The 20,592-nt window shown below is 36.7% G+C and overlaps 1 protein-coding gene, 1 long non-coding RNA gene and 1 other non-coding gene across 3 annotated transcripts; 1 reads left to right on the top strand and 2 right to left on the bottom strand.

Annotated features, from left to right (window-relative positions):
* The first annotated feature begins 5,156 nt into the window (after nt 1–5,156).
* TRNAC-GCA (transfer RNA cysteine (anticodon GCA)) lies at nt 5,157–5,228 on the top strand. The gene has a single exon. It is a non-coding gene; the product is annotated as a tRNA-Cys (tRNA).
* Nucleotides 5,229–5,817: 589 nt separating this feature from the next.
* Nucleotides 5,818–10,698, bottom strand: LOC130999059 (protein pleiotropic regulatory locus 1). The gene is made up of 17 exons (XM_057924518.1): nt 10,367–10,698; nt 10,188–10,212; nt 9,630–9,741; nt 9,201–9,282; nt 8,931–8,993; nt 8,575–8,659; nt 8,394–8,486; nt 7,950–8,013; nt 7,777–7,862; nt 7,594–7,695; nt 7,432–7,515; nt 7,252–7,312; nt 7,106–7,172; nt 6,914–6,991; nt 6,764–6,828; nt 6,509–6,586; nt 5,818–6,243 (listed from the first exon to the last, which is right to left on the bottom strand). The coding sequence occupies exons 1-17, from the start codon at nt 10,486–10,488 to the stop codon at nt 6,071–6,073; spliced, it is 1,440 nt and encodes a 479-aa protein (XP_057780501.1). The 5' UTR covers nt 10,489–10,698; the 3' UTR covers nt 5,818–6,070.
* A 1,957-nt stretch (nt 10,699–12,655) lies between these two features.
* On the bottom strand, nt 12,656–13,411 carry LOC130999058 (uncharacterized). The gene is made up of 2 exons (XR_009093399.1): nt 13,220–13,411; nt 12,656–13,135 (listed from the first exon to the last, which is right to left on the bottom strand). It is a non-coding gene; the product is annotated as an uncharacterized LOC130999058 (long non-coding RNA).
* Nucleotides 13,412–20,592: the final 7,181 nt, after the last annotated feature.

Here is a 20,592-nt window from a genome sequence, read left to right as displayed (position 1 = left end):
CCTGTTTAGCAACTTGCCCTTTATCAGTTCAGTCTTTTCTTGCCTAGAACTGTTGTGTGGTTTTGGCATCATCAAAAAGAGAAAAATTGTTGGGAACTTAATGAAATATCTTAACCCTAGTTTTGATGATACCAAAATCCTTAGGTTTTCTTTGTAATAGACTAGAACTATTTGAACTCAAGTGTTAGAGTTCTTTTTCTAGTTTAACCTAGGTTCTGGGGACTGAAGACTGAAGATGTCGACTGATGTAACGATTAAAGGCAGAGTTAAATACTGATATTTGACTAACCATCTCAAGAATTAGTTATGACTGATTACTTTATGCAGGCCACATGGATTTTGCAGACTGATACTAAAGTCAAGTATCAGTTAACATCCTTCCTCGGACTGAACCTTCAGAGTTAAAAGGAAGCTACACACTCCCAAGTACAACCGCATTAAATGCAGAGATTTTAAGGATCGTCCTTTCTCTGCAGAGCATTCCTCTTTGGTGATTAACTTTTCAAAGACGTCGTATCTCCTATACCGAGTAGCTAGCCGTTTCTCACCAAACAAGGAACCTCAAAGATTGAAGCCTCAACAAAGTTCAAATCTCTCTTCAACGGATGAATTCTTGAAGACCCTCTCCGCCAACGGATCTATTCAAGACCTCTCCTATAAATAGAGCTTGAGGAACACTTCAATCTTCACCGATTCAAATACACAAGCTGAAACCTATGTTGCATAGGTACGGAGGTACGGATGCGGGAGCGATACGATACGAGTACGGGGATACGGGTTTTTAAAAATTATAGGGTGCGATTCGGCAAGGATACATCTAATTATTAAAATTTTATTATATATAATGCTTATAAAATATATACAATTTAATTTTTCTTAAATTAATTATATGTAATTTACATTTTATTTTACCCAAAAGTTAAGCATTTTCAATTATATAAGTTAATTGAGCAACAATATAACGATTCAAATATTATTAGTCCAATATATAAGTCATAACGAAAAATAAAATTATCAAAATAACCTTGTGTAGGCCTTTCGTGCACGAGATACGTGAATTTTGCCTATGGAATTTGCGAATCCGATTTATTTTTATAAATTGTTTTAAAAGATACGCCACGTGGCGAATCGGGTGCGAATCCAACGAGAATCCGAGAGAATCACACCCTAAAAGAATCCGATTCGCCGTACATGCTAATTTTTGAAGAATCTGTGCATCATAGGCTGAAACGCTGTCGAATTCGTTACTCAGCAATTCGAAGCCCTCCAAAGTTTGAATCGAAGAAGAGAATCCTAAAGTCAAAATCAGTCTGTACGTGGATGTAGGAATTGGATTCCGAACCACGTAAAATCCCTTTGTTGTTTATCGCTTTCAGTTTTACTCTCTTATCTACGCACAAACGTTTTCTTAACTAAAACTGATTAATTGCAAAGTGAAACATTTATCTGACAACGTGTTAATTCGAAGGCTATTTCAAAGAAGTTTTCCGCTGCCAGTGTTATTCGTCTAACTGATCAATCTTCGGATAGTCAGTAAGATTCATAACACTCCTCTATTTTACAAACCCGACTGAAGCCTATCGCATATCAGTTATAGTCTTTGACTTAACTGATATCTCTTTACTGAAGAGAGAATCAGTATCAGACATCAACCTAAGTTTTCCATAACTCTTTCTCTTTAAAAGGTTGTGTTGGTTTGTTTATTTGAAAAATAGCCATAGGTGTATTCCCCCCCCCCCATACACCTATTCCAGACCTTTCGGGACCTAATACGTTTGTCAAAACAGAAGCCCCCATGCGTACTTGTCCACATCTTCCACATTCTTGACAAAGTGCAAAAAGGCGTACGATAGCTCATATTTACGTCATGATGAAGGAAATATCACACAACCTAATATATATATATATATATATATATAACAGGTAGGCTCATGTGCTTTTCGTAATGCTATCATCATTGGCGATCTCCGGCAAACTTTGATATTCTTTCAGTAGACTAACTTTAAAAGTGGTTCCTTCATCAGTTTTCAAACCAAAATACTCATCAAACTCAGCCTTAAACAACGTCCCATCAACAGTGACCGTGGGCCCTTTAATAGGAAGACTGATTTCAAATAAAACATCTTCAAGACCCAAGTAAAATTTAAGGACTTAAGTTTTAATCTGGTTCTAATGTGCATTCATTTCCGCTTTTATAATATAACACATCTTTGTCGGAATCAACACTCCATCCTGTTTTCCTTCGGAGCCAAAGTATGATCAATAATCAAATACGACTAAATAAAGTTGTCAACTAGGTCGGGCTAACTAGTTCTCATGACCACATCGATTTTAGAATCAAGTAAGAAAATCTGGGACGATTTGGCCAAGCATTTCATTTTACACTGCATATGCCATCAGATAGTCATAAGGCTTATTTCAAACAAGTCCTAACTTTTTCTTTACAAATTGTTGCTTATTCCATTTTATTTTATCTTGTTAAATGTAACTATCTTCCAAATGTACAACATTGTAATGTCGGCCCTTACATACTTTTTAATTTATGTAAACAGGCCCACTTACAGTAGGACGACCCAAAATGAAATACATGCCACATTTAGGGGATGGAGGAATTTTTTTTATTATGGTAAGATTTACATTATTTCATTCTTTCATTATTGACATTTTTTTATTAGGTGTACATTCCTCCGTATGTTCGTCACATCATGAGCCGTGTAACAAGGAAGTAACAATATATTGTAGCAGCACGAATGGGACTACTACGGTGCATATTCGAACTCCCTGGGATCCAGAATTTTCTGTTGACCACGGATATAAATATGAGTTTGTATGATCATAACGTGGAATCGTATGCCAGTATTATAGGGATGCGCACCATCATAAAGATCTGTAAAAACCAAGTAGAAATAGGTAGCATTTAGTATTAGTTACAACTAAATTGCAATGACAGAAACATAAATAATTTACCGAGAATAGAAGGCCATTTCCACCTAAAAAAATTTGGGTCTTGCCAGACTCTGGTGGCTTTTCGCTTACGCACTGAATTGCATTGTGTGAGTTTGCCAAAACAGCAGCCCCCATGCATATTTGTCCACATCTTCCACATTCTTGACAAGGTGCAAAAAGGCGTACGGTAGCTCATATTTATGACATGATGATGGAAATATCACACATTCTTTTGGTAATGCTATCATCACTGGCGATCTCCGACAAACTTTGAAATTATTTCAGTAGACTAACTTTAGAAGTGGTTCCTTTATCAGTTTTCAAGCCAAAATACTCATCAAACTCAGCTTTAAATGGCATCTCATTAACAGCGATCGGACGCCCTTTAATAGGAAAACCGGTTATGAATAAATCATCTTGAGTGGGGTGGCCCTATAGCTCAAGAAGAGTATGTAAAGATAATTGAAAGCCTAATGTGTATCACGAATTGTAATATGCCTGATCTTGCATGTGCTGTTAATAAGTTGAGCAGATTTACGATCAATCCAAGTAAGAAACATTGGAAAACATTGATCAGGGTTATGAGAAATTTGAAATATACTTTTAACGGTGGCTACACTACACAAGATATCTCTCTGCACTTGAATGATATTGTGATGTAAATTGGATCTCTGATGAGAAAGACTCGTTGTCAACAATTGGGGGAGTAACAGTTTCTTGAAAATCCTCAAAACAAACATGTACAGCTCAGTCTACCATGGAATCCGAGTTCATTGCGCTAGATATAGCAACCGAAGAGGCTGAATGAATTCAGAATTTCCTTGAAGATACTCTGTGTTGGAATAAGCTTGTGCTTTCACTGATGATTCACTGTGATAGCCAAACAGCTATTGGAAGGGCATTGAATTGTATGTATAATGGTAAGTCTCGACATATACGTCGACAACACAATATCATTTAGTGGGGTTATTTCTGTTGACTATGTGAAGTCAATTATCACATGTCGGATCCATTAACAAAAGATTTAAACCGAGACCAAATGCTAAAGTTGCTAAAGGGAATGGGATTAAAATTCAAATTCTAATGATAATCGTAGTGGCAACCCAACCATGACAATTGGAGGATCCTAATATCTTGGTACAAAGGGGAAATGAAATTATGAGTATTCGTGTTGTAACACTCGAAGGACCTAGTCCGTATTATTTCCATATAAAGCAAGAGAGTGTTGTAATCTGCTTTGTGGTAAGAGGATAAGTCTTGTGACTTTTAACTATTCATGAATGAGTATAGCAAAATACTTGTAACACGTATGATACAAGTTTAGGATAATATATGAGTATTTATCACAAGTAATTTTAGCAGGTTCAGTCTTCTATACATTTAGAATGTAGAGAGACAAAATTGTTGTGCCAAATTTGTGTTGATGTATTTTGCCTCATTCTACGCATTTCTTGTGGGCAGTTATAATTCATGAATGATTAGATATTATATTTAAGGACTAACATAAATAATGCACTTCTATCTGATTAGATTTTATATTGACAAAACTTTTATCACTGACGATAAATTTGTTACCGTCTTGAGGGGAATAATAATTAGATAAGTCCATATATCCCTTTTGACTAAGCTCAAACTTCACAAGCTATATAGTTCAATATACTCCCTTCGTCCCTCAAATTTATTCCTAAATACTTTCGGCATCAGTTTTATTAAAAGTGGTTAAAAAAGTTGTTGAGTGTATTAATAATGAACAAAAGGTATTGATAGTGGAGAAATGGTCCACCTTGAAAGTATGGATAGTGGAGAAAGATCCCACTTTAACAAAAAATAAAATAAAAAAAGTTATGTGTGAGGTAGTGTCTCAAAAGCCAAAACTAAAAGAAAATATATTTGATGGACGAACAAAAAAAAATAAAGGAACAAATTTAGGGGACCGAGGGAGCACTTGAAATCAATTCTAAACAAAATATTTCATTAGATCAACACTATACTTTAGTTTTTATATCAAAACCCTATAAAAGAAACTTCCACATAAACGTATAACAATTGATTTGCGTGAACACGATTTTATTCATTGATAATTTGATATAATACAATATATTCATATCTTATAAATTATTATCATCAAAGTATAATAACTGATCTGTGTGAACGCGATTTTATTCATTGATATAATACAATAAATTCATATCTTATAAATTATCATCAAGGGGTCCATAGCTCAGTGGTAGAGCAATTGACTGCAGATCAATAGGTCACCGGTTCGAACCCGGTTGGGCCCTCTCAAATTTGTCTTTTTTTTTTTTTGGTGTTACTTAAATGTTTCTGTTTCCTCTCAAATTTATCATTTTTTTTGTTCTTTTTTGGTGTTACTTAAATGTTTCTGTTTCTTCTATTGTAATTAATACCATCAAATGCCTATAACTAAAACATTTATTTTTCTTCCGTTGTAATTAATACCATCAAAGGGTAACCAATTGTAAAAATAAAAGGTGGATATTTTTAAAATATTGAGTGTGAATGAAATTTAAAGTATAAAGGAATTTTTTTAAAAAAAAAATACATATCTTTGCGAACAGACAAAAATATTGCTCCGTAAACACACAATCTTTATGGGTGGAGAGAATATAAAACTATAGTTTCCTTCTCTTCAGTACTCTTTTAAAAATACTTACAGCCCAGCCAAGAGGCAAACCGTTTAGGCGCCGCTTTTGAGAAACGTTTTGGATTTTTTTCACACGCCTTTAGCTACTATTGGCAAAATAAATTAGTAAAATTGTAAGATAGAAATCAGCTTCTTAGTAATTGATTTACATGTATGTTACTTGTCAAGCACTATTTATTGAGAAAATATGCGACGAATAAAAAGCATACGAGGCAAAAACAAATATTTTGAAGTACAGCGGGAAAAAGTTACATACATTTTCCAAACTTGAATACAAAGACTGTCATCGGAAACTCCTACTTTTGATCAAATTTCAACTAGATCACCTAACATAGAGCTGACAAGCAAATTGAACAGCCCCATAAACACATTTTACAACCTTGCAGAGATCGAGCTTTCAAAGAAGATGGAGCGGGAAAGCATAATAAGCAAGTCTGAAAATCGATGCAGACAACGCTATCAGAAGCGCCGCATGTCTCTGGGTGGTTTGAAGTGCAGAGGGTGAGTTTCTGGGGTTGCCGTGTCATCTTCTTTCCACATTTTAATTGTTTTGTCTGCCTCGCAAGTAATAAGCCTCGACCCGGTTAGATCGTATGTGATGGAATAGATACCAGCTTCACTCTCCAGCGAACCTGAAATAATGATCGGGTTAGGTTTGATGCTTTAATCAACAAGATATAAAATGTCCCGAACATTCGTTTTCTCCTAAAAAGCCCCGAACTTTCAAAATCTTTCACTCACAGTATGTTTTACAACGGGACATTTTATGGAAAACGTTGGAAGTTTGGGGCTTGTTAGGAGAAAACAAAAGTTCGGAACATTTTATGGAAAACTCTGAAAGTTCGGGACATAAACACAATTAACCTTAAATAAAATTGCCAACTTATAAATGCATACCAGGTTGAACAATTGTTTGTGCTTGCTGAAAATTGTGACCGCTAGTCCAATCCCAGAACCATAGGCTTCCATTATCACCTGGGGCGATTCAAATGGACGGGAAATGCCAATAAGTAAAAATCATGTGTCGTGTCATCGAACAATTATAGTAAACGGAAAAGCTAAGATGAGCTGGCTGCTGCCACAAGAAGAAAATCATTTGAGAAGGGAAAAAGATGGATTTTTTTTTTTTGGGTCATGTTTCATGCAACTCACCTGCTGTGGCCAGTACACCCTCCTCATTGACTGCAGCAGCATTAATGATTGTTTTCTGTTGAGAGCTGCATGAAGAGAACATAAAATCAGCTACACAACAACGAGTTTGAAGTGCGTTACATTCAGAGATAGCAATTCACAGAAAATTACAGCATGTTGTGCATGAATTCTCCTCTTGGAAGTCTAAACTTCTTAATATTCTCAGCAGAAGCAGATACAAAAGAGTCCCTGTAAAAGGAAACAATAAATTAGGCCACTATAAGGATCTTGGGAAAAGGTAAAAGTCAACTGACAAACAGTTGCTACAAAATTAAGAATTATAATGCACAAGAAAATGCTTACTCCGTAGGATGTGGAGCCATAGCTCGTACAGATTTCTTATGATGCGTCAGGGTTGACATTGTTTTACCTGACAGGACAAGAATATTGACTTAAGAAAAGAGAGATGATATTATATTGACAAATACAATTATTTTTTAAAACTGTACCAGTTCTAAGATCCCACAACTTTATAGTTGAATCATGGGAACCTGTAATGACTTGTGGATCCTGCAAGAACAAGTAATGCCATGAGTTATAACTAAAAGGGTACGTTTTAGCTTGAGCAGATACTTTTGACAAATGTCAAATTGTGATACTACTATCCTAGGTACAAAATAAGCACTTACCGTAGGTCGTGTGAATACTGAACAAACAGTATTATCATGCCCAGGGAGTGTACGAATTTGCACTTTGCTACGAATATCCCATACCTAAAACCATCACACAACCTAAATTAGTACATAGTCACTGAAAATAGGTACCGTATGTGTGCAAAATGTAATACATACCCGACACACAGAATCTCGACCTCCCGTAAGCAAAATGTCAATAGTAGGATGAAGAGCCAAGCAATAGACGCCACTAAGGTGACCGTGATAAGAACGAATAACCTAAAAATAAAAATGAGCAGCATTACAACAAGCCAATAGATGTAACTCAGCCGAAGCAGCTATTGAAATTGCACGACCTACCTTATTCTGCTCTAGGTCCCAACATTTAACTAATTTATCATCACCGGCAGAAAACATGTATGTATGCTTGTTGCTAACAGCCAGACCTGCAAAAATATTTGGTTCTTATATTAATACCATCAAAAGATTAAAAAAATGAACAGAACAAAAAGAAAAAGGAAAAACTGAACTACCTCGTACTTGGTCAATGTGACCAGTAAGAGTGAGTCTCAGTCGGCCACTTGCTAGGTCCCATATCTTGCCACACCAGATGGAAGAAAGTTTAGTGAATAGAAAATGAAATGTTATTTGGGCTACATAATGAAACATGAAATGTCAAATTCTCAATCACTAACAAATCCTTCACCCATTCAATTCAGAGTCTACAGAAAAATGACCAACAAATAGAACTAGACACTTGAATTTTCAACAAGAACAACCATATAGTGGCATCAGTTGATCATGGTTGTGGGACCAGATCATCATTCAGAATATTCCTAACTGTAAACTCATGTGGAAAAAGAACTTCCAAACCTCTCCTACAATTTGTGTTAGGCTCTAGATTCTGTAAGCAATGTCTAATCCAATTACAACTTAGGTGAACAGTTTTCAAGAAAAAAAAGATATGCACATCTAACCTTGATTGTCCGATCAGCAGATCCTGTGCAAAACCAAGTGTTACTTGGGTCAACAGCAACAGACCGCACCCATCCCAGATGGCCACTGATTACCTACAGAGATCAAAGTTTGTAATTTAAGACAGGTCGAGCCAAGAAGAACCATTACCGCTATATCAGTGAGACATGGAAGTAATCTCACTCTGTAATTCTTCCAGGGTGCATGCCAAACAGGACGAGGCCATCTGCTTGGAATTCTTTCCATGATGGCAGAAGTCGACATGTTCCTGAGCATTCAGCAGAACAGAAAAATATGAATAACAAGGATGATGGTGTCATCTCAAAGGTGAAGCTGAACATTTCTTAATTCCAAACTAATGACATGTTGATGTTGTAGTGTTTAGTATTGAGCTCAAACAAAGTCCTTATAGCCCTTGCTTCCTAAATCCACAATTTCAAAGTTAAGACATTACCCGTGAGGCAAGTGTGCTTAATAAACTAAATATCTGCATATTTAATGTTTCAGAGAGAAAGCAAGAGAAGATATAAATAGAACACCTTTCAGATGAGGCATGAGATGGAACTATAGCTGAGCTCCTACCTTGACCACCAAGATCCGCTCTGCACCAAACATTCACAATTTTAACATCTTTATGTTACAGAAAGATGCAATGGGCAATGAGTGCATATTCATTAAATATGGTGCATTCAGAAATGCACCAGAACATAATTAATTTTAAATTTCAAAGTCTTTGCACTAGTAGGTGATGGAGGTTTAGTGGTATAGTGTAATACTCAGTAGGAAAACAAGATCTAGAAGATACATACGAGCCCCTAGGTTGACCTGTCGAACTAGTCACCAAATCCTTCGTTGGCTCTCCCATCTGTGTATCATTTGATTGTTGAGGACCTGCAGAAATGTTAACAGCTCAATCAACTAGGTACAAACCAAAACAAAGACAGGACGATGGAGCTGATTAGTGGAAGCGTCGATGTGAACAGGCCTGTGTAACTGCAACAGCTCTTAACAGAACGAAGCTCACATGTCCACTCACCCTTCGGGTTATATAACTCAAGTAGAAAAGTAGTGATGGTAATTGTGCTTGATTGAATTTCCCTATTCAATAATTATGTGTGATCTTTTCACGAAATTAATGTAAATGAAAACAAAACATGCCCCTCAACAAACAACAAACAACAAACAACAAACAACAAACTAACAGCTCCAAGTTTTAAAATTCGCAAATGTCGCAATACCTGGAAGTGCAAGGACGTTAGAGGGAGTAGGTGCTTGCTGTGCTTGACTTTTTGCCGCATTAGCAGCATGTTCAGACGACAAGGTCTTCACTCTAACATACTCAGAGTTGATCTACAGCATAATATAATATACTATGAAAATGAGAATCTGAATTCTTTGAAGTAAGCACTACAGCTGTACTCTATGCAATAGAGAGAGGGAGACAGCTACTAGACATATGGGAAAATTATGTTATGCAGTCTCTGCAGGGACCTAACTCTTATAGCAACGGGAATTCGTCCAATTCCTGAACTCTACATAACTACAAATGGGGATTTTCTTCTCTATGTATTAAAATTGTCGAAAGGCTTGTCTCCAAGGCAATACATATTTAACATGGAGCATCCAAATCCAAGTATTTTGTAATAGGGGGAGAGTGGCCCGTGGATTGTAAAACTAGGTATACTTCGCCTACACTCTCAAAAGAAAATGCACAACACCCTTTTACTCCTTCCTCCATAAAATTACCAAAATATGCATCTAGAAATGAGGAAAAAAATGCGGTATACAGCACTAACCTTATGACTTATTCGAATCTTCGCGCTGCAAACAGAGAAAAGAAAAAGAAAAAATAAAGTAACCAATCAAATTAGGGATATAACGCCGAATTATCTCATGAACTCCAAATATATTAGTCTAAACAGCAGTATTCCAACAAAAAATATCCAGAGTACTGTAATTTTAGGTTTCAATAAACCTTTCTGCATCGGGCGGCGGGATTTGACCGTGGGTAGGAGAAAATAGATCGAGCGCCCGCTTTAAGGATTTGAAGCTGAGCTTCTTCAGAGATTGCGGCTCTATGGGCAGCTCGGCTTCCATCACTTCCCCCGGCACTCGCCTGTGGGAATCTGATAAACGGCGGCCACTCGACGACTAATCAGTACACCAAGGCGGCGGCGGCGCCACGACGGAGCACGGCGGTGGATGGGGGTAAGGGCTTTGGCTACTACCGCGAAGTTGGGGTTTATAGTACTATTTCGCGTTTTCCTTATAAATAAAAGGTGTGTAAATTATTCGGCTTTCACATAATTCCTGTTTATACATTTAATTTTAAAATATATATTAAATTTTCTCATTTAACTATCTAATTCATTTTTCGATCAAATTAAATGTTGAAATTTTCGTCTGAAATAATTTGTTATCTTTATAAATGATGTCACTTTAGTAATCGATGTATTTGAATGCGTAAGATTTCAGCTGATTAATTTAATATTTTGTTTAGCTGAAAATGAGCAAGATAGCAAAATGAATAAAAGAAATTAATACAAATTTTAAATTAATATGCAAAATGATAATTTTTTAAAAATTGTAAATAGTTTAATTAAACACCAATTCGAATAGATTTAGATATAATATTGACTCCCTTTTTTCTATTTCAGAATTTTGACCTCCTTTCTAGTATTATTACATATATTGATATATGTCTGATTTAACTAATCGCGGATGTGTGTAAAACATTTTTTTTTTGAGAGGGAAAACGTACGACTTTATTACTCAATGTCAAGACGTACAATATCCCTAAGCTAATGTGGATAATCATGCGTCCACTGGCAACAACTATCAATCAAGCGCGCATATTGCGCTAAACTATGAGCGGCTTTATTCGCCGATCTATACATATGAAAAACTCCAATAAGAATGCTTTCCCGAGCCTTAACGATAATCTCAAGAATATCTGCCGGTAAAAAATCAGCCTCCTCCTCCGAATTTGCCAAAACTCTTGCTGCCAACATAGAATCAGTAAAAATGCATATCGGATTGAAATCACTTTCCACACTCAACACAATACCCGCCACCACCGCCATAACTTCCGCTATCATAGTGTTCCTCGAAGGTTGGGTTTTCTTAGACATGGCATGATGTTGTGTAAAACATTTTTTATATTGCATGATGTTGTAAAAGTTGATTATCGAATTAGTATTAAATTAATATACAATGATAAGTATGGTTAATTAAGAAGAAAGTTTGCTTGCACAATTTGACGTTCATTGTTTGAGTTCAGTTTATTGAGTGATAACTATCTTTAGTTAATTTAAACATATTGTAACCGAATATCATGCATAAGATAATAATAACAAATTTCATTTAAAAAGAAGAAGAAGCATATGCATAATAATAGAAAAAAATAGAGTCGAATTATTAAAACTCAAGCTAGTACAAGAATTTAATTGAAATACTTTTTAAACGTATACTTACTATTTAGTAAAAATAATAGAAAAAAGATTGAGATCGTGAATATTATTTTAAGGAATAATTGTTGAATAAATTACTACAACTTTTTTACAGCTACCAATTTAAGAGCCGAAGCCCATTGGGCCAGGCCTTTTCTAATGAGTATGGGAAAATCCAACGAATAAAATACATGGGGCAATTTGCAAAATAATGATTTTTTTGGGGTAAAAGGCTAAAAGACCGAGGGATAAGCTATATTTATTACCTTATACTTCGTTGTTTTGATGTATAAAAAAATTCGAGCAAATTGTATAATTCTTCAAGCAGCTCCTTATCTCGTGGAAAATGAATAATTTTATAACTAAGAGAGGATGGTATAATTTTATATATCATTATTATATTATTATCCCACCATTTAGAGAGATAAAAAGGCAAGTAATTTTGAATGGACTCAATATAATACATAGGTACAAGTAAAACTTATGAGCTTACACTAGCAAGAGCCCACCGCAGCCATTGAATAGTGCATGTAGTCATTAAGATTTATTTAATTTATGTCAATAAGATTTTTTTTATAGGGAGTCTACCACTGAACCAGGCCCAACGTATGTACACTGATTTTAAGTTTATCAACTGAGAGGGGGTTCGGGTAAGTTTATTTTAAAGAACTTATTATAAGCTATTAAAGATTATAAAATATTTTAATAGAGCTTGTAAGCTACAGAAAGAATTTTTAATTAGAAAGAAAAAAAATTTTGTTAAAGAGAAAAAATCGAACAGAGATAAAATTAGAATGATATATGATGAATATAAAAAATCATAATTAAGTTACTTTTGCAAAATCAATGTCGCTTATAAAATAATGAAAAAATAAATTGAATAAAGGAACTTATAATAAGCTCTTTAGAAACTTATTTTGCTAAATACTTGAAGAAGCTTACGAGCTTCGAAACAATTTAATAAGATGTTTTAAAGAGCTTATAAGCTCGATCAAACACCCTCCGAGTGAAGCCTGGGCTTCTCTCTCGCCCTGCAAATTGCGCTGTCGATTTTCAAGTGGGGATGTCTTCGACGTATGGCCCTTGAATATTTTATGCACCTCCGAACCTTTATTGAATTAGCTTGTCTGAAAAGAGACTCAAAATAAAAAAGATGATCCTCTCAAAATAAATGGTTCTAACAAGAGATGCATAATAAAGACATAGGGCAAAGAAAAGACAATTATGAATACCTCTTGTATGTGTATGCTGTTAGTCAGTGGCGTGTTGTTCTGCATGCCTTGAGGGCCTCTAATCTAAAAAGAAAATTGGTGTATAAGAAATGAGTAGAATAAGATGATCTAAAACAGAGAAATTTTCAAAAAATAGATTATAATTACCTGAGGAATGGGTGCAGCTTGAGTTGTAATACTATTACTACCAGAAGTAACAGTATTAACCCTACCTTCAGACAATGAAGAAGTAGGAGTATTCAGACCCACATTCGGGAAAATTAAAGGTGGGTATGATGCCCATGTAACAGGATTCTCATATAAGTCGTGTTGTGGTGCTATAATTGACCCATCAGCTCCTATCATTGAAGGGTTATATACTTAAAGCAACGCTTTTATGCTTGTATATATTGATACCTTATTCACTACTATTTTCCTATCTGAATTATTGTTATTGCATAATCCTATTATAGTCCAATTTATCTCATACTATAGATTATATGGTGTGTTGTAGATCACAGAAGATCATATAATTGGAAAAAGTTGAGATATAAATTGAGTTCACAATCGAGGCAACTATGGACGAGTTGCTGGTTTAGATTGTAGCATAAATGGATAAATAGTTTGTCTTGGCTATTTATTTATGCTAGTACCTTCGTGTATTGAACAGGATCACAGTGAGATGAATTCTTATATTCTGACTAATTAAGAATCAAGATCTCGGTGACTTAAATAATTTAACCTTAATTGAATTAATCGGTGTAAATAATTAATTGATTATTACTTTGATTTATCAAGGGTGAGAACTCTGTTGAAGTTCAAGATACTCGATACTTTGGGTGATAACAATTATTATTTGATATGCGATTATATTGCAATAAGGATCCGTGTCCTGCTGATAACAGGATGATAATATCCTCTTGAGGAACTTAATAAGTTTATCGTATTAAACCCTGCAGGTGGAATTAGTTCCGATACGATAATAAGTTTAAGTGGTAGCACTCGAGATGTCGTTTATAATTAAACGACTAATTAATTAATTAATTGATCGTCAGAGGAATTAATTAATTAATGGATATTCGATATCTTAAACACGGAGATTAATTAAGTCTAATACTAGCCCCGACTCACCTAAAGAATAAAGAGGTAATTCAGTATTAATTTTCTAGTGGAATAAATTAATACTAGTGTCTCGATTTATATTCTGGGCTGAATAAGAAAAATCGAGCACTGGCGAGGCCAAACTTTATTCGAGCTAGTAGATCCCCGATTGGCCCAAATTAAGGCTTAAATCTCAAGTGGACAAACAATTCATTATCTCTAGATTCTTTCTCATTAATAATTGCTATTATTATTATCTTTTGCTATTTTAATTAAAAGTAAAATGGCAAACATAATAATTGCTATTATTATTATCTTTTGCTATTTTAATCAAAAGTAAAATGGCAAACATAATAATTGCTATTATTCTTATCTTTTGCTATTTTAATCAAAAGTAAAATGGCAAACATAATAATTGCTATTATTCTTATCTTTTACTATTTTTAATCAAAAGTAAAAGATAAGAATAATATGTGATATCATTCTTAAGAATGAACAATCACGTAGCAATTAGACATAATTTTGAGAAAGAGAGAAATTGAGAAAGAAAGAGATTGAGAGTGTTTGTTCATTGGAGTTGAGATAGGATTCGAAGATCGTTGCCATCCAACGTCGAATCTTGCCGTGGGAACAATTCGGAAGATCAACTCTGGAGTCGATCACTTCTCGTTTCGCAGGTATACTTCTTTTACTACCTTGTAGGATTATGGTTTTTGTATGTACTTGTTAGATATCCGAAATGGATCGTGGGCACACGAACCGTATATCAAAATATGGTTCCTACAATTGGTATCAGAGCCAAGGTCCGGACATTTCGGCTCTATCGGATTAATGAGTAGTAAAACCATTAGATCTTGGTAGAACTTTGCTATATCAATATGCAGGTTTTGTATATTGTTCGTCGTCTTATCGTGGATCATTTATTTGATTTGTCGATCTTGGCCTGTAATCTTAAAATCACGACAAGCTATGCGTGATTAGATTAGGATTTCCATTTGTATTATTTTTCTTTGTTGGTTTATCTATTGGAGAACAATAGAAATCAAGAACAGAGGGTGATAGAATGCAAAATGGAGAAGCACAGAAATTCCGGGCTCCCGCTGGTCGCCCGGTGCCGGAATTCAGCCGGTGCCGCCGTGCCTCTCGCAGGAAATCAAGTTCTGGCAGTCTCCGAAGAACAGCTATAACTTCCTCTACAGAAGTCCGATTGAGGTGAAACAGGTGGCCACGGAAAGCTCTTTCAAAGACGAAGAAGTCGTATTTCTGCATAAAATACGATTAGAGTTCGTTTGAGGGGTCAAACGGAGCGTTGAAGTTGGCTGACCTGTTCAGCGACAGTTTGACGAATTGGGCCTATCTTTTGGACTTCTATGATTTAATTCCATTGGGCTCTCTTTTGGGCATCTTAAATTAAATATATTGGACCTATTTAATTAAATTAAGTTGGGCCTATTTAATTAAATTAATTTGAGCTTATTAATTTGGGCTCTTTTATTTAATTAATTTGAGCCTCTTTGATTTAATTAATTTGGGATCTTTTATTTAATTTGGGCTACTTAATGGATGGAGTGTTTCGCGGACGACGAGACTTGCCAAAAGACGAAGAAATCTATTATGTAATAGATTAGAATTTAATTTCCCTTATTTTATTCATTTGTAATAAAATAGGCAGGGAAGAACAGGTTCCAGGTTTCCACGATAAGACGACAATTTTTTTGTCGGGTTTCTTTTATGTCGTGGAATTTAATCACCGTTAAGGTGTTTTAATAGCATGATATTTTTTATGTGGTTTTAAATGCGCATAGTATATCATGCTAGGTGTTATCACGTTTTCTCTAAGCATGTTTTAGAATTTCAAGCGAGCATGTTTTATTACATGTGTTATAGAAATGCATGCTTAGGTTTTCCGTGTCAACGTGATTTAACCTGTAAACCTTTTGAAGTAAAAGACTAAGCGGATAATTCAATTTTTTAAATAAAATTGATATAGACCTCCACAGTTGGTTTAAGACAAAGTAAATTGATAATTGGTGTAAACGTCCACACGAACGTGGCTTGCACTCGTTATTAATTTGCAGCTTTTGTCGGTTAAACTTCTAAATTAAAAAATTATTTTAATCTTGTGAATAAGTGGGAGTTTTTGCATGTAAACGTTCACACTATCGTGACTTGCATGTATTAATTTCTGCGAATTATTCTAGAAATGATTAAAATTAATTATTTTAACCTTGAGAATAGTGGGAGCTTCTCGTGTAAACGTCCACACGAACGTGGCTTGCACGGGTTAGTCTTTCATGGATTATTCTAGAAGGGGTTAAAATAAAAGATAGTCATAAAGTTGACTAAACTGTGGTCATAGCTTAGGCGTTTATTTCAAAGTACAACTCCCCAACGGAGTCCCTTCTTGAAATTGCGTGGTCTAGACAAGGTCCGTTTATTGGTCCCATTTTTTCATAAGGATAAGTTGAAAATGGAATGAGACCAAAGACTGGGTGTCTGGTCAAACGAAGAGCGCGTAAACGTCCACACGAACGTGGCTTGCGTGTAATTCGATTGGGCTAACGGAGGTTTCAATAATATTGTTTTATCAAAAGGTTACAATATTATTGCTACGAATCTTTATGCAATAACGTGTTTTCTTATTTGCATTTGTTTGTTTAATATTTCAGATATGACTATTACCCCGCTTTTGAATGTTTTATCTGCTAAGCCGCTTACTGGTCCGAATTTTTCGGAATGGAAGCGCAATCTGGGATTTGTCCTAGACGCGGAGGAGTATAAGTTTGTGCTTACTACTCCTGCTCCCGCGAACCTTACTACTCGGTCTTCCGAAGAGCAAAGGGAGGCCCATAAGCGGTGGCATAGGGCGAATAATATGGCGAAAGCTTATATTATGACCACTATGTCTTCTGCGTTGCAGCTGCAACATCAGTCGTTGGAGACTGCGGCTGCAATTATAAGGAACCTCGAGGAGCTCTTTGGGGAATCAGACCGATCAGTCCGTTTTGAACTCATGAGGAAACTCATGTCTTCAAAGATGACGGAAGGTTCGTCTGTGCGCGAGCACGTGCTTGGAATGATTAATCATTTCAATGAGCTGGACGTGCTCGGTGGAGGAATCGAGGATGCCATTAAGGTAGACATGGTTCTCCACACTCTGCCCAAATCCTACGAAAACTTCCGACTCAATGCCGTAATGGGCAAGAAAAAGTTCACTCTAAATGAACTGCTTAATGAGTTGGTAGCGGCCGAGGGGGTCATGGGAAAGAGTCCACAGGCTTTGGCCACTGCCACAGGACCCAGTTTTCCACCGAAAGGTAGGAAGAAGAAAGGGCCCCATGGCAAGAAAGGCCAAGAAAAAGGTGGGAGCAAGAAGAAGCTAGGCCCGACCGGAGGCGTTAAAAAGCCAAAAGGGAAAGGCAAGTGCTTCAAGTGTCAGAAAACTGGACATTGGAAATCCGACTGTCCCATGATGAAGAAAGCTCAAGGTATTTCTACTGCTCTTGTAACGGAAACATACTCAGTTTCGAGATCTTCCCATCAATGGGTTGTTGACTCGGGTGCAACTGACCATGTTTGTTACACCTTGCAGGGGTTCCTGCGGACAAGGGAGCTTAGTAGAGGCGAGCTAGCACTCTCCATGGGAAATGAAGCAAGCTTACCCGTTGTTTCAATTGGAGATGTGAATTTATTAATTGATGAACATGTTTTGGTTTTAAGAGATGTACTCTATGTTCCGGGTTTTCGGAAAAACTTGATTTCTACCATTCAATTACGAAAGTATGGATATTCTGTTCTTTTAGAAGACAGTGCAGTATTCATTAAAGATGGTCAAGTTTTATTTAGAAGTGCGGCTGATTCTCTTTATACTTTTACATGTCCATTTGATTATTCTTCATCTGCTTTTACTTTGACTACAAACCAAAAGAAGAGAAAAGCTTCTTCTCTAGAGAACCAAACTCTTCTTTGGCACCTACGATTGGGTCACGTCAATCTAAGGAGGATCCAAAGACTGGTTTCCGATGGTATCTTGGAGTCTCTTCAAGTAGAACCAATCCCAGTCTGCGAATCCTGTCTAGAAGGAAAGATGACGACTCGGCCTTTCAAGGCCAAGGGGTATAGGGCCAAAGAAGTGTTGGAACTGGTTCATTCTGACTTGTGCGGACCTATGTCCACTCAAGCTCGTGGAGGGTACGAGTATTTTGTCACTTTCATTGACGATTACTCAAGGTACGGGTACATTTACTTGTTGCGCTACAAGTCTGAATGCTTTGACAAGTTTCAAATATTCAAGGCGGAAGTAGAAAAGCGACAAGGTAAAAGTATCAAGTCATTGCGATCTGACCGCGGTGGCGAATACCTCAGTAACGAGTTTAGAGCATACTTGTTAGAATCTGGGATTACATCTCAGTTGACTACACCGGGTACACCCCAACAGAATGGTGTGGCAGAGAGAAGAAATAGAACTCTTCTTGAGATGGTTAGATCGATGATGAGTTTTGCTACTTTACCCATTTCGTTTTGGGGATATGCCTTAGAAACAGCTGGTTACATTCTAAACTTAGTGCCTTCTAAGTCGGTTGCTAAGACCCCGTCCGAGCTGTGGTCAGGGCGCAAGCCTTCTCTTAACCACATCCGGGTTTGGGGCAGTCCAGCACACGTGCTGAACAAGGATGCCGATAAGTTGAGCTCTAGAACTGAAGTAAAGTTGTTTATAGGATATCCTAGAGGAACGAAAGGGGGTTATTTTTATTGTCCTAAAGATCAAAAAGTCGTTATTAGCACTAACGCAAGATTCTTGGAAGAGGACTACATAAATAACCATAAAAGTAAGAGTAAAATTATATTTGGAGAGGTCAAAGAAATTGGCACGACAAGTCAGCCAATTCAGCCAATTGTGCAAGATGTAGTACCGCAGGTCTCATCAGAAAAAGCACAGAATGTAGATACCGAATCTGAAATAGTGCCACGTCGAAGTGAGAGGGAATCAAAGGGCAAACTGCCCAGTCGATATGCATTTGTCAATAAATCTAAAGATTCAATTGACGATGGGCTTATCGAAGAAGATCCCTGGACTTACTCCGAAGCACTAGCAGATCCGGATGCTCTTGAGTGGGAGGCATGTATGGTTTCAGAATTTGAATCCATAACTGCCATGGATGTATACGAGAAATGTTTGCTACCTGAGGGTCGAAAGGCCATTGGTAGCAAATGGGTATACAAACGCAAGAGAGGACCGGATGGGAAGGTTACGGCCTTCAAAGCGAGACTGGTGGCGAAAGGTTATACTCAACGACCTGGTATCGATTTTGAGGAAACTTTTTCGCCAGTAGCCATGCTTAAATCTATCCGATTTCTCTTGTCCATGGCAGCCCATATGAACCTTGAGGTGTGGCAAATGGATGTCAAGACCGCATTCTTGAATGGGTATCTTGAAAAAGATAGAGATATCTATATGCTACAACCAGAAGGGTTCATCAAGAAAGGTGAAGAGCATCTAGTTTGGAAGCTTAAGAAGTCTATTTATGGACTTAAGCAAGCTTCACGATCCTGGAATAAACGTTTTGATGACGTGGTCAAAACTTATGGTTTTGAGCAGTGTGTCAACGATAGCTGCGTTTATAGGGTCTGTATCGATGGGAGTTTGGTTTTCCTTATACTCTATGTGGATGACATACTTCTCATTAGTGATAATGTGAATGTATTGTCTGGCATTAAGGATTGGTTATCCCAACAGTTTGAAATGAAGGATCTGGGAGAGGCAGCATATATTCTCGGAATAAAGATTGGTCGTGACCGATCTAAGAGAATGTTGAGTTTGTCTCAAGCATCCTACATTGACACTGTTTTGGCACGGTTCAGCATGCAGAATGCTAAGAAAGGTTTTCTACCTTTCAGACATGGTGTTCCGCTATCTAAAGCTTTGTGTCCCACAACACCTGAGCAAATAGCGAGCATGAAGACAGTTCCTTATGCTTCGGCTGTAGGAAGTCTCATGTATGCGATGCAGTGTACCAGGCCTGATATCTGTTTTGCCGTTGGCATTGTGGCTAGATATCAAGCGAATCCAGGTCAAGCTCATTGGACTGCTGTAAAGCACATACTCAAGTATCTTAAACGGACTAAGGAGTATGCGCTAGTTTACCAGTCTCATGATCTGACACCAGTAGGGTATGTAGACGCCGATTATCAAGGTGATAAGGACAAGAGGCGGTCTACTACTGGCTATGTGTTTATGTTTGGAGGTGGAGCCATTGTGTGGAGAAGTGTAAAGCAGAAATGCAATTCACTATCCACCATGGAAGCTGAGTATGTAGCTGCTTGTGAAGCTGCTAAAGAGGCTGTATGGCTCAGGAACTTCCTAACTGAGATTGATGTGATTCCTAGTTTGCCGAAGTGCATCACAATTTATTGTGATAACGAGGCTGCTATTGCGAATA

Source organism: Salvia miltiorrhiza, chromosome 8, assembly GCF_028751815.1.
Source record: "Salvia miltiorrhiza cultivar Shanhuang (shh) chromosome 8, IMPLAD_Smil_shh, whole genome shotgun sequence".
Classification (NCBI taxonomy): Eukaryota; Viridiplantae; Streptophyta; class Magnoliopsida; order Lamiales; family Lamiaceae; genus Salvia; species Salvia miltiorrhiza.
Note: the sequence above shows the minus strand (reverse complement) of the source record. Positions and strands in the feature narration are given on the sequence as shown.